Source organism: Oncorhynchus nerka, linkage group LG23 (genome assembly GCF_034236695.1).
Source record: "Oncorhynchus nerka isolate Pitt River linkage group LG23, Oner_Uvic_2.0, whole genome shotgun sequence".
NCBI classification, from domain to species: domain Eukaryota; kingdom Metazoa; phylum Chordata; class Actinopteri; order Salmoniformes; family Salmonidae; genus Oncorhynchus; species Oncorhynchus nerka.
The window spans coordinates 15,186,486-15,207,070 of NC_088418.1; the positions used below are offsets into that span (position 1 = coordinate 15,186,486).

A 20,585-nucleotide genomic window follows, 5' to 3' on the forward strand; every position below is an offset into this window, starting at 1 on the left:
GTTGATTTGTATTTGATTTTTGAGTAGCCTAGTAATAAGGCATTTTGTATATTTTCATATTGAATAGGCGGACACCTTTTTAGCTACAGAATATCTCACCACTGTCCGTTTCCATGTGCTCCTTCACCCCTTTCTACAGCGCGCGGAGAGAGGGGTGTGTTTCGTTGTGAAAACACGCTACGATCGTGTGTGTGTGTGGAAACCTCCATTTGCTATTCCAGTGCATACGGATGACGTTATTTTTCCCTTGCCCCTGTTCCTGGCCATTCTAAATCAAATCTGACACAAAAATCTCTGAAACTGGACACACTTATCTCCCTCACTAGCTTTAAGCACCAACTGTCAGAGCAGCTCACAGATTACTGCACCTGTACATAGCCCACCTATAATTTAGGCCAAACAACTACCTCTTTCCCAACTGTATTTAATTAATTTATTTATTTTGCTCCTTTGCACCCCATTATTTTTATTTCTACTTTGCACATTCTTCCATTGCAAAACTACCATTCCAGTGTTTTACTTGCTATATTGTATTTACTTTGCCACCATGGCCTTTTTTGCCTTTACCTCCCTTCTCACCTCATTTGCTCACATTCTATATAGACTTGTTTATACTGTATTATTGACTGTATGTTTGTTTATTCCATGTGTAACTCTGTGTCGTTGTATCTGTCGAACTGCTTTGCTTTATCTTGGCCAGGTCGCAATTGTAAATGAGAACTTGTTCTCAACTTGCCTACCTGGTTAAATAAAGGTGAAATAAAAATGAATAAAAATATTAGTAAAGACAAGATTAAATTGAGAATAGTGAAACTATTATAATTTGATGACAGTGGAGCGTGTGTAGCCTGGGGCAAGGAACAGAGCCCAATATTTTATTTTTTATTTATTTTATCTTTATTTAACTAGGAAAGTCAGTTAAGAACAAATTGTTATTTACAATGACGGCCTCCCAAAAGGCCTCTTGTGGGGACGGGGGCCGGGATAAAAATAATAATATATATAAATAAATAAATATGGGACAAAACACACATCACAACAAGAGAGACAACACTACATAAAGAGAGACCTAAGACAACAACATAGCAAGGCAGCAACACATGACAACACAGCATGGTAGCAACACAACATAACAACAACATAACAACATGGTAGCAGCACAAAACATGGTACAAACATTACTGGGCACAGACAACAGCACAAAGGGCAAGAATAGACTATAGTCACATCATGCAGCCCATATATGTTTTTGATTTCTAACACGTTCTAAGGTTTGTAATCGTTCACAACTAAAGTGACCAAATAACTGTAAATCTGGCATATAGGACCTGTTTCAAATGTTCACTTTTACACTCAACGTAAACACTTCATATGCTCACTCTTAAGTTAAGTTAAGTTCAATTCAATTCTTCTTACTATAAAATCATATAATATAAAATAATGCCACGGGACTTCTAAGCATATCTTGTCAGCTAAATGAACAAGCCCAGTGTCCCAGTGCCTATGGCATGGTGCATAGCCTGATAACACACAGTAGGTCAACTCCTATTCTGTTCCTCTGAACTACATTTTCTCCATGTCATAATGTTTCTTTAGACCTGAATAAAATAAAGGATTTATTATATATTAAATAGATTTATTCAACTTTTAAAAATGTAAATGTTCCAAAGGTCTGCATCATGCGCTGAGGCGCTTAACTGTCTATGTTAATTAAAGATCATTTACCGGGAGACCGGCAGTCTTGGGCATGACAATAACCGGTTGACTAAATTTCATGACCGCCACAGCCCTAGGGGTTACACTGGGAAGAGTCTTGTTGATGATTCCTGTAACCAGAAAACCCACCCCACTGTTTAAATGTAGACTCAGTAATATGACATCACCGTAAAAGTTTAGACATCAACAACCACCACAATGTGCCTTTTTAAGTTGATGTCATTTCAACTTCTACCTCTAGAGGGCATGCTGAGGTGGTGACTGACAGAACGTTCGGCGGTGGTTCTGGTATCATCCTGTTGGACCATGTGCGTTGTGAGGGGACGGAGTCGTCCCTGCTGGACTGTCGCCATGGCACCTGGGGCCGTAGCGACTGTTCCCATGGAGAGGACGTGGGCGTGCGATGCAGGGCCGGACCTAAAGAGGAAGAGACCAATGAGGTGCCGGCTGTTGCACCTGCCACAGGTGAGGCCTACTCCGACAGCAATACGGCCAAGCGACCATCAGGCCTTTTCATTAGCTTGTACAAGTATGTTTGTGTTGCAGGTCCTCTGTTGCGTCTGTTTGGGGGTGGTAGCCATAACGAAGGTCGTGTGGAAGTCTATCTCCATGGAGACTGGGGGAGTATCTGTGACTCAGGCTGGAACGATCTGAACGCTGCCGTGGTCTGCAGACAGCTGGGCCACAGGTGAGTGTGTCTGTGTGTGTTCACAGACCTTTGTGTTGAAGAGTAGCTTCATTCAATACAGCATTTGTAATATCTCCTCCGTCTTTCACTCTCCCACTCTTCCCCCTTTTCCTGTTCTCCTTTTCTCCCTCTCCTCCTCCTCCTCCCTCAGTGGTCATGCGGTAGCAGCAGGTGGGTTCGGTCGGGGGAAGGGTCCTGTCCACCTGGACCAGGTGAGGTGTACCGGGAAGGAGGACTTCCTGGGGGAGTGTCCGTCTCTGGGCCGGGCCCGTGACGGCTGCAGATGGAGACAGGATGCAGGGGTGAGTTGTAACCACGCCCCCCGAGCAACAGAGGGCCAGGCCAGGCCAAGTGAGCTCACCTGTGGAGTGAGGAAGATTGTGGAGGAAGGGAACGAGAGGAAGAGTGGAGGAGAAGGAGAGAATGTACTCAGGTAAGAGAAGCTTAACGTACAGCGTAGATACACAGAATATCACACGACTCATGAGAAGACACAAGTTAACGCGCACAAACACCACACACAGACACTCTACCCTCCTCTCCCTCCCCCTCTCTTCTAGGACATTGTGGCCATGGCAGGTGTCAGTGTGGTTGGGTTCTGAGGGGAAAGATGGCCATCCTATCTGTAGTGGTACTCTGATCTCTCCCTGCTGGGCCCTGGCCTCCGCTCACTGCTTCACCAGGTGAGACCTCTCCTTTTCCTTTCTCCTCTCCTTTTCCTTTCTCCTCTCCTTTTCCTTTCTCCTCTCCTTTTCCTTTCTCCTCTCCTTTTCCTTTCTCCTCTCCTTTTCCTTTCTCCTTCCTTTTCCTTTCTCCTCTCCTTTTCCTTTCTCCTCTCCTTTTCCTTTCTCTTCTTTTTCCTTTCTCCTCTCCTTTTCCTTTCTCCTCTCCTTTTCCTTTCTCCTCTCCTTTTCCTTTCTCCTCTCCTTTTCCTTTCTCCTCTCCTTTTCCTTTCTCCTCTCCTTTTCCTTTCTCCTCTCCTTTTCCTTTCTCCTCTCCTTTTCCTTTCTCCTCTCCTTTTTTTAGTCATTCCTTGTTTCTACTTTCAGCGCTCACATCCTCTTTTTCTGCCTTCATTTCTTTTATCCAATTTTATGTCCCCGTTTTCCAAACACTTACACCTGCTATCTCTCCCTCTCCCCCTCCCAGGTTTGGTATTGGCCCGTCTCAGTATGTGGTACGCGTGGGGGGTTCTGACAGAATTCTCACCCCGGAGCGAGTGGTGGTCCATAGAAAGTTCAGAGCAGATCAGGGCCCTGGGGGTCATGACCTGGCCCTGCTGAGGCTGCCCAGCCCCAAGGATCACTGTTTGACCTTTGACCCCCACACCAACGCCGCCTGCCTCCCCACCCCGGATGCTGCGGGGGGGAAGACCCCCTTGTCCTGCATTGCCGCGGTTACCGCTGGCTGGGACGGCCCAGGTATGCCTCACTTTCCACTACCTCTTAACTACAACCTCTAAGGATATATGGTTTAGTGCTGAGATGTTAGTAACTTATTCCTCCCTACTGTACTGTAGACGCTGTGCTCCAGTCCTGGGTACCCCTCCTGACGTCATGGCAGTGTAAGAAGCGTTATGGAGATGGTTTCTCCTCCCACGGCACACTGTGCGCCGGCAGCCCCCCTGACACACGCCGTCTCCACGGGAACAACGGTTGCCAGGGCAACTGGGGCGGTGGGCTGGTATGTCAGGGGGAGGGAGAGCGATGGGTGTTGACCGGGATCGTCTCCGGGGGTTACGGTTGCAGCGACCCCTCAACCCCGGCGCTCTACACACGGGTCAGCCGGTTCCGGGGCTGGATCGAGGAAGTCACACATACACACACAGGAGTGGGACATACACACACACACAATCCTGACCAGTTGAAACAAACACACTGACGATCAATCCATACACACACACAACCAGCACAGCAATATACACACACACACACACACACACACAACCAGCACAGCAATATACACACACACACACACACACAATCACAATGAACACAAACACAATCAGCATACAGACACTCACAATAAACACACACACACTCTTGTCTGATCCAGGACACGCCATTGGCTCACCGGCTGTGTCATGTGACTGTCAGAGGAAGAGGAGGAAGGATAGATGATGATGGAGGAAGAGGAGGACATGTTGGAAAAGGAGGGAGAGCAAGAGGAAAGATACAAGAGAAGAAGAACGAGAAGAGATCCACCTCTGCCCCCCTGACCATGTAGACTTGTGTGTGTGTGTGTGCATGTGTATTACACTAGCTATGGGGTGTGTGCATTCATGTATGTGTGTCATCTGTGTGTGTATCATATGTGTGTCTGGGAGGGGAGGTGCTGTAGTGATAATGTGTAGCTAGACGACATGCTTTAGGTAGTAATTTCTCTGACAGTGGGGTTGAGTTTCTTGTGATGCCCTATTTGAATGTGAAGTCTGTCCAGAATGATCTGTTATTCCTTAGTGGTAAAAAAAAATAATATATAAGCTGTTGTTCAAAAGCTGTTCTCGAATGTCTAATATCACGTTCGTATTCCTGAAGATGCTATCTACCTTGGATGGGACTGTCGCTTCTTTCAAATGCCAACTGGAGAAGCTCGTCTCTCTCGTTTCAAATAAACTGGACTTTCTTGGGGGGGGGGGGGAGGGGGGGCTCAAAACTGGACTCTTTATTTGGCGGCAGTTAGCCTTGAGGTTTAGGCCAGTAACCTGAGGGTTGTTGGTGCCAGTTCCCAGCTACCATCTGCCGTTGTGCCCTACAGTAAGACTCTACTGCTCCAGGGATTCTGCGCTGTGGCATACACTGTGCCTCTCAACGGCATTGCGACATCACAAAAAACAAAAGGATATTCTATGCTACTCTATTTTTCGCTCTCCTGTCAAAGCCATGGAAAGCCAGGGGGTGGATCGTATTCATCATTTTTCTACTGATCTCCCCGAATGGCTCTAGTCGTTAATGTTGTGTGTAAATACTTCTGATTGTTTATGTGTTGCATTAATTAACGTCTGATATTCCTCTCGTTTTTCTATGACCTCAGTAGCAGACGGTGTTGTCATATTCAGAGGCATCATTTATCATATGCTTGAGGGAGAAGTTGCCCCTAACCTGAGATCTAGGATCAGATTAGCCAACTCCAGATGATATGGCATCAAACATATGGAAACCATGTGTTTGATGTATTTGATACCATTCCACCAATTCTTCTCCAGCCATTACCAAGAGCCCTTCCTCCCCAATTAAGGTGCCACCAACTTCCTGTGGGGAGGATGCAAAAAGATCTGACCCAGGACCAGTGGTTAGGTGAAACTTCTACCAGCTCATATACAGTATGGCCCTGATGATCGTTTTTTTGTTTCTAACTGGCTCAATCAGGTGTGGAAGCATCTTGTATTCCATAACTGTTTCTCTCAAACAGGAAATGCTCCTATTCCCTTCTTCTTCTTCGTTTATCCTCGAGACTCCCGTCTATCCAGTAACATGTGGTTTGTCATGTATAATCATTACATTAACCTCCTCCTTGTGACTTCATGTTTGAGTAAAACGGTTCAGTCATACTAAGGCGTCTATTCAGTCCGTATCGCGGAAGTTCAGCGTAACAGCGTGATTGACATTTAAAGGCAATGTTCCCACGTTAGTGGAGACGGCGTTCACGGTAAACGCCGCAGATGTCGTCTCAAACGTCTCTGACCTTCACATTTCTACCGTAAGTCTTCAGCGATACAGATTGACTAGAGTCCTAAATCAATGGAAATATTTCCATAGCTGGACACATTCCACCAAACCCACATTGCATACTGTACCAAGTGTGTGTTTGCTCTTAGGAAGCAGTAGTTTGCAAACACAGACACCGCATAAACAAAGCTTCTGTGGGTTTGATTGAATTCGAGACAGAGTTCACCATGTCTCCGTTTGAAGCTGTGAAGAGTCTTGACTCAGTAGAAAAGTAAAACCGTCTTACAGACATCTGTGTGTTCCTCAGACTGGTCTGTCCTGAAACACGGTGAACTATTGAAGAGTATTGTGCTGGTCTCTATTGTCTGGTCTTTAGAACATCAAAATAAATGTCTTTTTTTTGTCTGTTCTTTACAGAGGAGTATCACTGTAGAACAGCTGCTTGGTGACGACAGTGAGCATAGTTTCTAATATCTGTATCTACATCATCACAACCACTGGGGGGGGGGCTGCACAGCTGGATGGAGTCCCACATAACTTCCAGTCAAACCCCACAAAACTGAGGTGGATACAGAGACCTGAATGTGCTACTTTAGTTCAATGCATTCATTGTAAACCCGTTTGGATAAGAACCTTGATAAGTTTGCTAAATGACTAAAATGTTGTATGGTGTTTTGGCCTACATGTTGATTAAAAGGTGCAATATGTAGAAATCGCTCCGACATTTCCTGGTTGCTAAAATTTAAATAATTTGCTTAATTTTAGTTGACGTGACAAAACAGCCAAGTCGCAGTTGTACCTGGTTAAATAAAAGGTGAATATATTTTTTTAAAGCACTCAGTGTAGAGAATCACTGTACCATCTAAACCACTGACATTTCTTTCAGCTGTTTGAAGCTGGTGTACCAAACAGAAAGTAAAAGAGAAAACAAAACTTAAGAACGGGAAGCATAGAAATACTTCAAAGATCACTAATCTGACAGAAAGAACAGGTTGTCTACTGAAGCTGGTATACAGCAGGAAGCTGATCTACAGCAGGAAGCTGGTCTACAGCATGAAGCTGGTCTACAGCATGAAGCTGATCTACAGCAGGAAGCTGATCTACAGCAGGAAGCTGATCTACAGCATGAAGCTGTAATGCCACCGTGTGGCCTCAAATAAAGCTATTCTCTAGCGACTCCTTCTGTGCTACATCTTAACCCAGGGCACCAGACCATGTGAGGCAATGACAATATAAATGGACTTAAGATACCGGTGGAGACCAGGGGTAATTCTCAATAGTCTTTTGTTAAATTCCTCATCCTCTCCCTGGCCGTCTCTGTCTCAACCTATCAAAGGGAAGCGAGGAGAGTATTCGAAGACATTACAAGCGGGTTTTCCTCGTTTCCCCTCACCTCTGTCTCAAAACGTCAGAGGTAGGCTTAGGGCTCAATTCAATCCGTATTGCGGAATGTCCGAGCTTGAAATGTAAAAAGTCATTTCCGATTGCAGCATTTAACGTGAATGCTGTCTCCACGAACACGCAAACATTGCCTTTAAAATTAAATCATGCTCTAGTGCTGAAGTCACACAACACGGATTGAATCAAGCCCTTAAGTATCACGTTTGGAAAAGGATGGCGTCCCTCTGACATTTTAAAGAGGCAGAAGACGGGAGAGAAACAAGGAATTGAGGAAAGACGTGAGAATGAGGGTTTTTATTCCCGGTTCATGTCAACATGACGTCTGTAACCTTTGAGAAGACAAACGGGTAGAGAACAAGAGAGAGCGACAGATGGCCAGAGAGATGGACAGCATGCTGGAAATGTGACGGTAGGTCAGTGAATGTGTGTGAGTCAGTATTAGTGTGGGTGTGTGTGCGTCAACGTGTGTGGCTGTGGTGGATATTGTGTGTGTAGAAGCTGACCTGCAGCAGTGTCCTCATTAATCACAGAGAAGACCGGGACCGAGAGACTTGTCCTACATCTGACACACACTCACGGGAGTACGCAGTCCGCCTTAAATAAGGTTACACACGGGAGTACGCAGTCCGCCTTAAATAAGGTTACACACGGGAGTACGCAGTCCGCCTTAAATAAGGTAACACACGGGACTACGCAGTCCACCTTAAATAAGGTTACACACGGGAGTACGCAGTCCACCTTAAATAAGGTTACACACGGGAGTACGCAGTCCACCTTAAATAAGGTTACACACGGGACTACGCAGTCCGCCTTAAATAAGGTTACACACGGGAGTACGCAGTCCGCCTTAAATAAGGTTACACACGGGAGTACGCAGTCCGCCTTAAATAAGGTTACACACGGGAGTACGCAGTCCGCCTTAAATAAGGTTACACACGGGACTACGCAGTCCACCTTAAATAAGGTTACACACGGGAGTACGCAGTCCACCTTAAATAAGGTTACACACGGGACTACGCAGTCCACCTTAAATAAGGTAACAATACTGCCCTAAATTAGGTGCAGACTATATAACACCGTCGTGTCACCTTAAATGAGAACACAACATGACTGGAAATCTTAAGAGACTTCTAAGGTAGACACACCATCAATAGATTCAGGTGAACAGTCACAGTAGCAGAGCAGGGCCATGTTAATCAGGCCACGCACTACAGTATCATCAGTATGAAGCAATCAGTGGAGGCTGGTGGGAGGTACTATAGGAGGATAGGCTCATTTTTGACTCCGTTCCATTAATGCCATTCCAGACATGATGATCCCATCCTCCTATAGCTCCTCCCACCAGGCCTCCCCTGGAAGTAGTATACGGGACACGCATTGTAAGAGCTAGCAGGACCTTGGAACACTGGTTAAACTGTTTGTTTCGGATATGAAAAGAGACAGACAAAAAGGTGCTGAAATATTTTTATTAAATACTTTCAAGATCCAAGTTGAATAACAAAGCTATGATAAAGGACCTACTAACATTGAGACAAACACGTGATCGTCCTCAATTCATGGTTTTATTTTACCGTACATAATGATCATGCAACAAAACAAAAAAAAAACTCCAGCGTCCAACGACTGCTGGGGAAAGAAAGCGCAGGCCGACAGGTTAACATCACAACGCAGGGAGAGTACTGACCATGAGCTTCATAACAAGCTAGGGCTCCGCAATCCTTTTTGTCATTAAATAGTTTTTAATCTCATGTCACCTATTCAATATTCTGGATGGAGGCAGGTTTTTCATTTTTATTTCAAAAGATGCAAATATGATATTGTTAGCATATACCCTTATCCTCTACCCTAGTTCAGGTAGGTGCATGGTGGAGATGCTTAAACTGAAAACATGCATACATCTCTCTCTGGTTTCATTCCACAGATAATCTCTGAACTCTCTACCGCTCTTCTGTCACCTGAATGGCCAATATAAGGACTGAAATACCACTGAGGGGGTGAAATTAAATGAATACATTTACTGTTCATTTTAATTGATTATGTTGTCTCCACGTTCACCCTCTATTCCCTTTTCCCTGTGTGTGTGTGTGTAACAGATTTCTATCCTCAACAACTGATCTTGATTAAGTCCCTTCCTTCCCTGTGATATTATAACCAGCTAGTCTGATCAGTTAAAAAGTTGGTGTAACTTTAGTGTGTGTGAGATATAGATATATATATAGTAGAGTGCAGAACTTTGCAAACAGTAAACAAAAACATTGTCAACAAAACCCAAACCAGGAGACAGACAGACACACACATAGAAACAGACACCGCTCTATAAATGGGGAGAATGAAGGACACTGTTACTGATGGAGGGACTCCGCATGAAGAACAGATGAAAACACACTACCAGGGTGTCACCATGGAGACAGTACAGCGGTGAAGATATGTTACAACGCCTGACACACCAGAGTGTGTAGGTGTGAGCAAGTGTGTTCACGATATGCATTTACACAGAACGTGTGAGACTGGAGGCTCAGGACGTGAGGATAGAGTAAGAATTTGGGCGGGAGGCGTGCACGTGTTGACGTGTGAGCGCCCTTGTTGATCGTCACACGGTGTCAACCACATGTAGACGTCAGAGGTCATGTCAAAATGGGGTCAGGAACATGGCCATGGGACTACGGCTGGTGTGTGTGACCAGATGATGTTGACCCCTTTGTCGTGCCTCTGAATGAGTCTCAGACTTATACACACACACACCATCTAAAACACACGAGGGTGGGAGTGTGAAATGGAGAGGGGTGAGGAAAGGGAGAGAGCGAGAGAAAACATGCAAAATGCAGACGCCTTTTCCCCAAAAGTCCCTCTCTCCTCCCACTGCAGACAGATAAAACAGACAGGCCATACACACTGCAGCTTCACTTTTACAATAAAACCCCTTTTAAAACTCAGTCACTTACAATTCGTCTCAAACAGACTCGGACACAGTCCACAGAAACGCAACGTAAACACAAGGCTAAAAACACAACAGAAACAAAATCGCTCTTGAATGCACCCCCCTACCTTCCCTTCTCTTAACAAAACTACACCAGCAAAAAACACAGAAACGTGTAAAAAGCCTACAGTTGTACACTTTGGTGTTTCCTCACATCAAGTTATTACATCCTTTCTGATCGAACCGACTGTCCTTCCGTCCAGAATTCTGCTAGGGAATTCTCCATTTACAAAACCCAACATGTCACCTCTTACAAATCACACACATTCTCCTCTCCTCTCATTCGACGTATATATAAATGCTTGGTAGGGTTGGGTGTTGTCTGATACTAGTCATATATTATCCTGTATACTTACAACTCATTGTCATATCTGGCATTACAAGTTCATTAACCCTTCATTCCTCCCCCCAGCTCCTCTCATCATCTCAAAATGGCTGCCGTGGACGGGAGACAAAATGGCTGCCGGGTGGGAGGGGTCAGAGGTCAAAGGACAAGCCCTCCTATTGGGCGTCAGATGCATGCATCATTCCCACAGGGGCGGAGTCCACACTCGGCCGGCCCCCAGCGGATCAAAGGATAGACGGGATTGGTTGGTGTTGCAGAGAGGGTGCAGTCTTGCCCGGCCGGGCACCTGGCATGGGCCAATCCACAAAGAGGACACGCCGCCAAAACACACTAGCCGAAAACACGCCCCAAAAAACTCACACTCCGACTGGAGTGTTTGTACACCTGAGGGAGATCGAAACAGAGACAAAGAAAGAGAGAGACAAAGAAAGACAAAAAGAGAGAGAGAGAGAGAATGGGAGCAAACCTTTAATCCCTTGAACGTTCTAAAAAGTGTGTGTGTGTGTTAAAGGTTAAAGGTGAGGCTTAGGTTTTGGGGTTAAGGTTCAGTAATATATACGAATGGGAATCAATTGTGTATCTCCACAAGGTTAGTTATACACACACACAGTTTATTTGTGTACATACCAGATCACTGCAGGGGTGCGGCCGGAGCACCAGAGCAGTGGAAATGGACGTTGAGCCACTTGCTGTCGCGGCGATGCCACACCCTGGTCTCCTCCGATTGGCTGGAGCGGGGTCGGCCCTGGCCATCGACGAATTGTGTAAGGCGGATGTAGGCGATGCAGGCAGCCTCCTCTCCAATCAGATGAACGTGGGGGTTCAGCAGGGTGGTGTGGACAGGCTTACTGTTCTTACTCAGCACTGTAGCAACACAGAAAACATGTTTGGATCTCTGCTGAACTCCGTTGTATGTCCAGAAGTGTATGAAATAGCGAAAGACTCACAGTTGTCAAAGTAGAACTTGTGGAAGTCCATTCCCTCCACCAGGTTCCCCAGAGCTTCAGGCTCAAAGGAGGTCAGACCTGGATCACAGATCCTCCTGATGAGGGAGAAGAGAGAGCGACAACATTAGGTTCATGTTAGTAACTAATCAGCCGTGTGAAACAACGTAGCTGTACTCACGTGTAGGCCTCAAAGTCTCCATTGTTCACAGCTTCAATCAGCTGTTCAGTTATCTTGATGATCTCCTGCTTACGGGCTTGAGAGAGGAGAGAGAGAGATGGAAGTTCAGCAATCTAGCTAAATAGGAACTACTTTACATCTTACCCGCCAGCATAGCTCTACTCTCTCTCTCTCTACCTCTTCTCTTTTTCTCTGACAGCTCCATACTAGTGTGTATATCTCTCTCTCTGTGTGTGTGTGTGTGCGCTTACTGTGCTGTGCTGTGGTACTGGCTGTTACAGGGACATTGTTGCTCCCTAGTGGAGCAGACTGAGCGTGCTCCGACTCGGGGTTGGAGCCTTGATCAGAGCCGTTCCACGCCATGCGCTTTACGTCATGCAGAGGAATGGCTGGAACACACAACGCATGGTCACTCGCATACACACACACACATGCAGTTAGACACATGCATACCACTCGTACACACAACATGAAGGAACAGTAATGATGGATGTTGGTTCATGAAAAATGAAAAAGGCATTGAAACAGACCGTGGGGGGAGGGCTGAGCAGCTCAGCTGACGGGGAAGGAATCTACTTCCTGTATCATGATTTTACACTACGTGTCCCTGCATTCCACATGAAGGGAAACACATTTCTCTCTATGAAAACTGACGATACACATTAAGGATGGCTCTCCAATCAGCAATTTGAGAAGCAGAACAGAGGCCTGCCATTGGATCACAGCATGTAAGAGCACTGGCCAACAGGAGAGCAGCGTTTTGAGAGAGAAGGGGAGCACCGTGGGGGAGGAAGAGAGAGGAGGAGTAAAAGTAGAAGACGCATGTCCTTCACCCTCCTGTTCCAGAGATGGACACAGTGAAGATGGAGGAAGAGAGAGAGGCTGAATCCTTAACCAGCCCCTCACCCCAACCAACACTGAGGGCCCTCTGTTGTCACGTGTTGCTGACTAAACTCAGAGGGTGACTTTCAGAGGAGAGAAAAATCTAACCCATCAACTTCGGGACACACACATTTAAATAATACAATTTACACCTTTTTTTATTCATTGTTTTACAATATCTAAACCTCAACAGTTAAACGTTTAATTTGGGAGCCATTTCATCAGTTACATGTGTCAAGTCAGGAAATAAGACAAACAAAAACAGGTGAATATAATTAGGCCGACGTGACTATCAAAGGATCCTATTAGCCCCTACGTCATTGGGACGACCACAAAAGGCTGTGGTTGCTGTGAAAACACTTACTGGCAGGCGAGTTGTCAGACGAGGTCAGAAGAGCGGGCATCTCGTCTGTAGCACTTCCCTGACTCATCATCACAACGCTGTCTGCTAGATTAGAACACACACGGACAGACACACAAAATAATGCGCATGTACACACACACGGGTGAGTCACACACACACACACAGCTAGCTATATAGCACAGGCAGGTCATCCTATCAGAAACAATATGTTAGACCACAAAGAGAGGAAGAGAGTCATTTTACTACCTTTCATATCCTCATCCTCATTTGTGTTGCTACTCTCTGTAGAACCCTGGAGAGAGAGAGAGATAGTGATGAGAGAGATTAACGACACACAGTGTGAGTCTGACTCGTATGTTGTTAACCTAACTGCACACCCAACACCCTCACCTTGACCCCATCAGCAGCAACCACTGTATTTTGAGATTCCTGGGAGAAGGGGAGCATGGAGTTAAGTCTGGTCTCTCACACACACACACCACACACACGAGCCTGGGGGTTAGGGTTGGAGATGATATTAAGATGGAGGAGGAAGGATTTAGAGGTCCATGAAGGGTCCAAACTTAAACACTCCAACACACACAAGACCACTAGGACCACTAGGAAGAGACGGGAGAACAGTATGGAGGGTAGGTTGCTAGGGAGGGATCATGGACTTTAAGTTGCTAGGAGGTTGGAGTGCCAGGAGAGGAGACCGTGATGAAGGGAACGGGGGAAGAGAGGAGGTTAGGGTGCTAGGAGAGGAGATGAGGCTGAGGGGAATGGAGGTGGTTAGGGTGCTAGGAGAGGAGACCGTGATGAAGGGAACGGGGGAGGAGAGGTTAGGGTGCTAGGAGAGGAGACGAGGCTGAGGGGAATGGAGGTGGTTAGGGTGCTAGGAGAGGAGACCGTGATGAAGGGAACGGGGGAAGAGAGGAGGTTAGGGTGCTAGGAGAGGAGACGAGGCTGAGGGGAATGGAGGTGGTTAGGGTGCTAGGAGAGGAGACCGTGATGAAGGGAACGGGGGAGGAGAGGAGGTTAGGGTGCTAGGAGAGGAGACTGAGGGGAATGGAGGTGGTTAGGGTGCTAGGAGAGGAGACCGTGATGAAGGGAACGGGGGAGGAGAGGAGGTTAGGGTGCTAGGAGAGGAGACGAGGCTGAGGGGAATGGAGGTGGTTAGGGTGCTAGGAGAGGAGACCGTGATGAAGGGAACGGGGGAGGAGAGGAGGTTAGGGTGCTAGGAGAGGAGACTGAGGGGAATGGAGGTGGTTAGGGTGCTAGGAGAGGAGACCGTGATGAAGGGAACGGGGGAGGAGAGGAGGTTAGGGTGCTAGGAGAGGAGACGAGGCTGAGGGGAATGGAGGTGGTTAGGGTGCTAGGAGAGGAAGTAGTGGTTAAGGATCCGTACCATTTGTGCGGCGGCCATGCTGTTGTCCTTCATGGCATTGATGGCACTCACTATGCTGTTCTTACTGTTGTTGTTGGTCGTAGGCTGAGACACACAAATAACAAAACTCAACTGAAAAGAGTCAAATCTTAATTTCCCTCTTTACATATACAGCCTGTAATTCTCCACTAAATCAAGTGATCTCCTCACCACCCCTGTGAGCCAGAAGGGGTGTGTGTAGAGAGAGAGAGAGAGACAGCTAGCTATATGACATCAGATTGAACTCCTTACCTTAGCAGCATCCGCCTTCTTGTTAAGTAAGCTTTTGCATGCTGTAAAAAGAGAGAGAGATAAAGCAACAGAAGAGCTGAAACATCTCTCCTCAACCTGGTCCCCACAGGATGTCCCCCTCAACCTGGTCCCCACAGGATGTCCCACTCAACCTGGTCCCCACAGGATGTCCCACTCAACCTGGTCCCCACAGGATGTCCCCCTCAACCTGGTCCCCACAGGATGTCCCCCTCAACCTGGTCCCCACAGGATGTCCCCCTCAACCTGGTCCCCACAGGATGTCCCCCTCAACCTGGTCCCCACAGGATGTCCCCCTCAACCTGGTCCCCACAGGATGTCCCCCTCAACCTGGTCCCCACAGGATGTCCCCCTCAACCTGGTCCCCACAGGATGTCCCACTCAACCTGGTCCCCACAGGATGTCCCACTCAACCTGGTCCCCACAGGACGTCCCACTCAACCTGGTCCCCACAGGATGTCCCACTCAACCTGGTCCCCACAGGATGTCCCACTCAACCTGGTCCCCACAGGATGTCCCACTCAACCTGGTCCCCACAGGATGTCCCACTCAACCTGGTCCCCACAGGATGTCCCACTCAACCTGGTCCCCACAGGATGTCCCACTCAACCTGGTCCCCACAGGATGTCCCACTCAACCTGGTCCCCACAGGATGTCCCACTCAACCTGGTCCTCACAGGATGTCCCACTCAACCTGGTCCCCACAGGATGTCCCACTCAACCTGGTCCTCACAGGATGTCCCACTCAACCTGGTCCTCACAGAATGTCCCACTCAACCTGGTCCTCACAGAATGTCCTACTCAACCTGGTCCCCACAGGATGTCCTACTCAACCTGGTCCCCACAGGATGTCACATCAGTCAGCACCCTCCCCTCCATGGATTGAAAAGCATTGGATTGTTGTGAACATTGACTAAAGGGTATTTTCAACACTATTCATGACACCCAAGGCAGTCTATTCATTCTTCATCCACAAAGGGGAGTGAACAAGTGTACACTTCAGGGAGAGCTATAGCAGAGCCAAGTGGATGTTAATGTAAACCACTGATTTCCTTTAGGAGGCTCCAGTCAGTCAGACATCCATCCTGCTGCTGTTGTCACTGTTTTTAATGGGCTGCATGCATCGTCTTGGTGATGCTTACCTTCCGTTAACAAGTGGGAGAGAGGAGGAAGACAATAGAGAGAGACAGACATGTTTTAGGCAGTGGGCATCCTTTAGTTGTTGGTGGTGGTTTGTGCACTGCTGTGCGTGTGTTCTTACTGTGCTGTGGTACTGGCTGTTACAGGGACAGTGTGGCTCCCTAGTGGAGCAGACTGAGCGTGCTCCGACTCGGGGTTGGAGCCTTGATCAGAGCCGTTCCACGCCATGCGCTTTACGTCATGCAGAGGAACGGCTGGAATAAACAAAACGGACCAACCATGCAGCATTCACGTCATCTACAGTTCCCAAGGTGCATACCTACCATTCAACACACAGCAGAGCTGGGCCCTGACTGGTTAACCATTCAGCTCTGCCACGTCTTCAACCCAGCTGCCCAGCGGGCGGGCTAGCACGGAACCCGTTCAAACACCCTCAACATGCACCAACTTCTTCCAAATGATCGCGGTCCGACGTTATCGGTCGAGTTCCAGGTCAACTACATTACAGACTACATTTCATTGCAGCAACCAATGGCTGCTAGCCACAACATGGCAGTGGGCGTCGGATGAACTGACATGTTAAACACCTGCGAGCAGGCAGGCAGGCCTCTGCAGTGTAGTTGTCCTGGAACGTGGCCACCACTAAGAACGTTCACCTTACAACAGTGGCTATTTTCAGGAAGACACGAAGGGAAGAGTAACTTTCAAATGGTCCAATCCAGTTTCTCCCTGTCCTTCCTCAAGTGTGCCCTCAAACCAGTCCAATCCTTTCACATCTAGGAGGGGAAGTGAGTGAGTGCACACTTCAGGGAGAAGGGTAAATGGAGTGTATAGGGCATACAAGTTCACATGCAGCAAGGTAACACAGCCACATTGTTCACACTTGACATCTTGTATTGACTGCAGCTCGCCACACTTTCCTGTGCTACAGTGTGACGATGTGATTGGGGAAGAGAGCGCATCATAAGCAAAGAGCAAAGTCCGCCTCAGCCATACACAGCAGAGGGGGCAAGCAGTGACGTGGTGGCGGGGAGGCTTACTGGCAGGCGATTGGTCCACTCTCAGAGGAGAGCTCTGTGATTGAAGGGCTCTACCGTTCGCTTCTGTCAATCACCCTCATGCGGAACCCTAGAGCACCAATCGCACGCTCAGGGGAGACACTAACTCCTGCCCCTTGTTATCGCTTCAACACTCTACTATAACCCTACCTTCTAGAAACACCTATAGATATGAAAGGATTTGCTAGGTGTAAATATTATGGAAGTAGCTCCACTATGATTGGCTGGATATCATTTTTTCCATATTGCTTACACCTATCCATCCAACCCTTTCAGAAACCGTATACCGTTTCCTAGTCCACATGGGATCGCCGACCTTAGTTCCCCCCCCAGGTCAGACGATGGCAGCGTGCCTCTCCCGCTCCTGTCCATCCTCCAGTCAGTCAGTCGCCACAGATACACGCCCCCCCCACCAATCCCTCCCCCCTCAACCCCCTCATGGCCGTGACCACAGGACGAAGGTGGGGAGGGGGGTTGATATACTGATGAATTTGATGCTTTCTGATGATATGAGGCTGAGTGGTATTGTTAACAGACTATGTGTAGTTTTACATGCATTTAGCCTGTGTGCATAGTATTCGCATCATCCTTAAAAACATCCATATCGTACTCTCGTTCGTGTGTGTGTGTGTGTGCTAGCATGAGCTGCATGCAGTAGAAAAAGGGGCTAGATAACCTGCTGACCCCTTCAGAAGTTAAAGAAACCATGGTGCTTCCTTTTAGTATGATGTGGGAGGGGCTTAAACAGGAATCCGGAAGTGTGTGTAGAGGAAGTAAGAGGGCGTGTCTCTGTGACGTACCTTCCTGCGCCAGCGAGGCGGTGGAGGACACAGCAGCAGGGTTGGTATGCTGCCGGCCCACTATTGGACAGAAATACTCAAATTGGGAGGAGCTATGCAAATCTGGGCTGGCCTAACCCAATACAGTGACCAATCACAAATGACACCCTATTCTCCATATAGTAGCCAAAAGTAGTGCACTATACGAGGAGTAGGATGCCATCTAGGACGTAATACCCCCCTTCCTTTAGGGCCAGGTCTTAACCTCTAATCATCTTAGCTAGTAAAGGAGAGAAAGTAGAGCCTTAAATATGGCCCGTCCTCTGTCAAACCACACCTCCTAGTACTGACACACACTCCAGAGCCGACAAGAAGAGGGAGAAAAGTGTTAGACACATAGATGTAAACACATAGTACTGCTGGAAATATTACATTCTAGAATGGCACCTCCTCCTAACACCTCCTTGTACTGACACCTAATGGCACCTCCTCCTAGCACTGGCACCTTCCTAGCACTGGCACCTTGTGGCACCTCCTCCTAGGACTGACACCTTATGGCACCTCCTCCTAGCACCTAGTACTGACACCTTATGGCACCTCCTCCTAGCACCTAGTACTGACACCTTATGGCACCTCCTCCTAGCACCTAGTACTGACACCTTATGGCACCTCCTCCTAGCACCTAGTACTGACACCTTATGGCACCTCCTGACACCTTATGGCACCTCCTCCTAGCACCTAGTACTGACACCCTATGGCACCTCCTCCTAGCACCTAGTACTGGCACCTCCTCCTAGCACCTAGTACTGACACCTTATGGCACCTCCTCCTAGCACCTAGTACTGACACCCTATGGCACCTCCTTTCACCTCCTCTTCTCCTTCAGAACTTGTGTTCTGAAAACACACACGTCTCCGAGCACTCACACACTCCTCCTCTCGGCCTAAAAACCTACATTAGGTAGACTCCAGGGAGGAGGGAGAGTAGAGCCCTCTGTCCTCCTCCCTCAGTCAGTAACTGGAGCGAGGGAGGAGACACACCCACCTGAGAAGTTTCTGGACACCAGCATGGTGGTGAGGATCGCTCCCTAGGAGAGAGAGAGAAGGGATAATTAATGAAGAGATATGATCACGAGGGGTGTGGTAGGGTAGGGGAAAGAGGATCCCTTTGTACATGTAATTCCAGACCCGTTGGTTTTATGTAGAAGGACTGAGAAGCTCAGTTGTGGTGACTTCTTAAAAGGACATTCTACTCCATTCTAAATGATGCAGACATAATTTCTGGATTTCCACATCCAATGTGTCCAATAACATATTGGTAAAAATGTGGTTTAGAGGGGAGGAATACAGGGAGGAGGAGGTGGTGGTCTAGGGGGGAGGTATACAGGGAGGAGGAGGTGGTGGTCTAGAGGGAGGTATACAGGGAGGAGGAGGTGGTGGTCTAGGAGGGAGGTATATCTAGGGGGAGGAGGTGGTGGTGGTGGTCTAGGGGGAGGTATATAGGTAGGAGGAGTGGTGGTGGTCGGAGGATATAGGGAGGAGGAGGTGGTGGTGGTGGTCTAGGAGGGAGGTATACAGGGAGGAGGTGGTGGTGGTCTAAGGGGAGGGTAAATAGGGAGGAGGAGGTGGTCTAGGAGGGAGGTATATAGGGAGGGAGGTGGAGGTGGTGGTCTAGGAGGGAGGTATATATAGGGAGGAGGAGGTGGTGGTCTAGGAGGGAGGTATATAGGGAGGAGGTGGTGGTCTAGGAGGGAGGTATATAGGGAGGAGGAGGTGGTGGTCTAGGAGGAGGTGGTGGTGGTGGTCTAGGAGGGAGGTATATAGGGAGGAGGAGGTGGTGGTCTAGGAGGAGGTATATATAGGGAGGAGGTGGTGGTCTAGGAGGGAGGTATATAGGGAGGAGGAGGTGGTGGTCTAGGAGGGAGGTATATATAGGGAGGAGGAGGTGGTCTAGGAGGGAGGTATATATAGGGAGGAGGTGGTGGTCTAGGAGGGAGGTATATATAGGGAGGAGGTGGTGGTCTAGGAGGGAGGTATATATAGGGAGGAGGAGGTGGTCTAGGGAGGTATATATAGGGAGGAGGAGGTGGTCTAGGAGGGAGGTATATATAGGGAGGAGGAGGTGGTCTAGGAGGGAGGTATATATAGGGAGGAGGAGGTGGTCTAGGAGGGAGGTATATATAGGGGGAGGAGGGAGGTGGTCTAGGAGGGAGGTATATATAGGGAGGAGGAGGTGGTCTAGGAGGGAGGTATATAGGGAGGGAGGAGGTGGTCTAGAAGGGAGGTATATAGGGAGGAGATGGTGGTCTAGGAGGGAGGTATATAGGGAGGAGGAGGTGGTCTAGGAGGGAGTTATATAGGGAGGAGGAGGTGGTCTAGGGAGGAGTTATATAGGGAGGAGGAGGTGGTCTAGGAGGGAGGTATGTGGGAGGAGGAGGTGGTCTAGGAGGGAGGTATGTGGGAGGAGGAGGTGGTCTAGGAGGAGGAGGTGGAGGTGGTCTAGTCTAGGAGGGAGTTATATAGGGAGGAGGTGGTGGTCTAGGAGGGAGGTATATAGGGAGGAGGAGGTGGTCTAGGAGGGAGTTATATAGGGAGGAGGTGGTCTAGGAGGGAGTTATATAGGGAGGAGGAGGTGGTCTAGGAGGGAGTTATATAGGGAGGAGGAGGTGGTCTAGGAGGGAGTTATATAGGGAGGAGGAGGTGGTCTAGGAGGGAGGTATGTGGGAGGAGGAGGTGGTCTAGGAGGGAGGTATGTGGGAGGAGGTGG

General features: G+C 48.1%; 1 protein-coding gene and 1 pseudogene across 10 annotated transcripts in view; one reads left to right on the forward strand and one right to left on the reverse strand.

Moving 5' to 3' along the window:
- Nucleotides 1-5,041, forward strand: part of LOC115106337 (neurotrypsin-like) — a 29,667-nt pseudogene extending 24,626 nt beyond the window's left edge.
- A 3,884-nt stretch (nucleotides 5,042-8,925) lies between these two features.
- The window catches only part of LOC115107178 (calcium/calmodulin-dependent protein kinase type II subunit gamma-like), a 37,361-nt gene continuing 25,701 nt past the window's right edge, over nucleotides 8,926-20,585 (reverse strand). The window contains exons 12-23 of one of the 10 annotated variants that reach the window (XM_065007882.1): nucleotides 18,864-18,906; nucleotides 17,841-17,900; nucleotides 14,825-14,865; nucleotides 14,555-14,638; nucleotides 13,558-13,596; nucleotides 13,414-13,459; nucleotides 13,168-13,248; nucleotides 12,173-12,310; nucleotides 11,922-11,997; nucleotides 11,744-11,838; nucleotides 11,424-11,660; nucleotides 8,926-11,180 (exon numbers count right to left, since the gene is read on the reverse strand). In XM_065007882.1, coding sequence (XP_064863954.1) covers nucleotides 11,428-11,660; nucleotides 11,744-11,838; nucleotides 11,922-11,997; nucleotides 12,173-12,310; nucleotides 13,168-13,248; nucleotides 13,414-13,459; nucleotides 13,558-13,596; nucleotides 14,555-14,638; nucleotides 14,825-14,865; nucleotides 17,841-17,900; nucleotides 18,864-18,906 — 936 coding nt within the window. In that variant the 3' untranslated portion in view covers nucleotides 8,926-11,180; nucleotides 11,424-11,427. Of the gene's footprint in view, nucleotides 11,181-11,423; nucleotides 11,661-11,743; nucleotides 11,839-11,921; nucleotides 11,998-12,172; nucleotides 12,311-13,167; nucleotides 13,252-13,413; nucleotides 13,460-13,557; nucleotides 13,597-14,554; nucleotides 14,639-14,824; nucleotides 14,866-17,840; nucleotides 17,901-18,863; nucleotides 18,907-20,585 lie in introns of all 10 variants that reach the window. The other 9 variants (XM_065007881.1, XM_065007884.1, XM_065007886.1 and 6 more) reach the window with 9 other exon arrangements.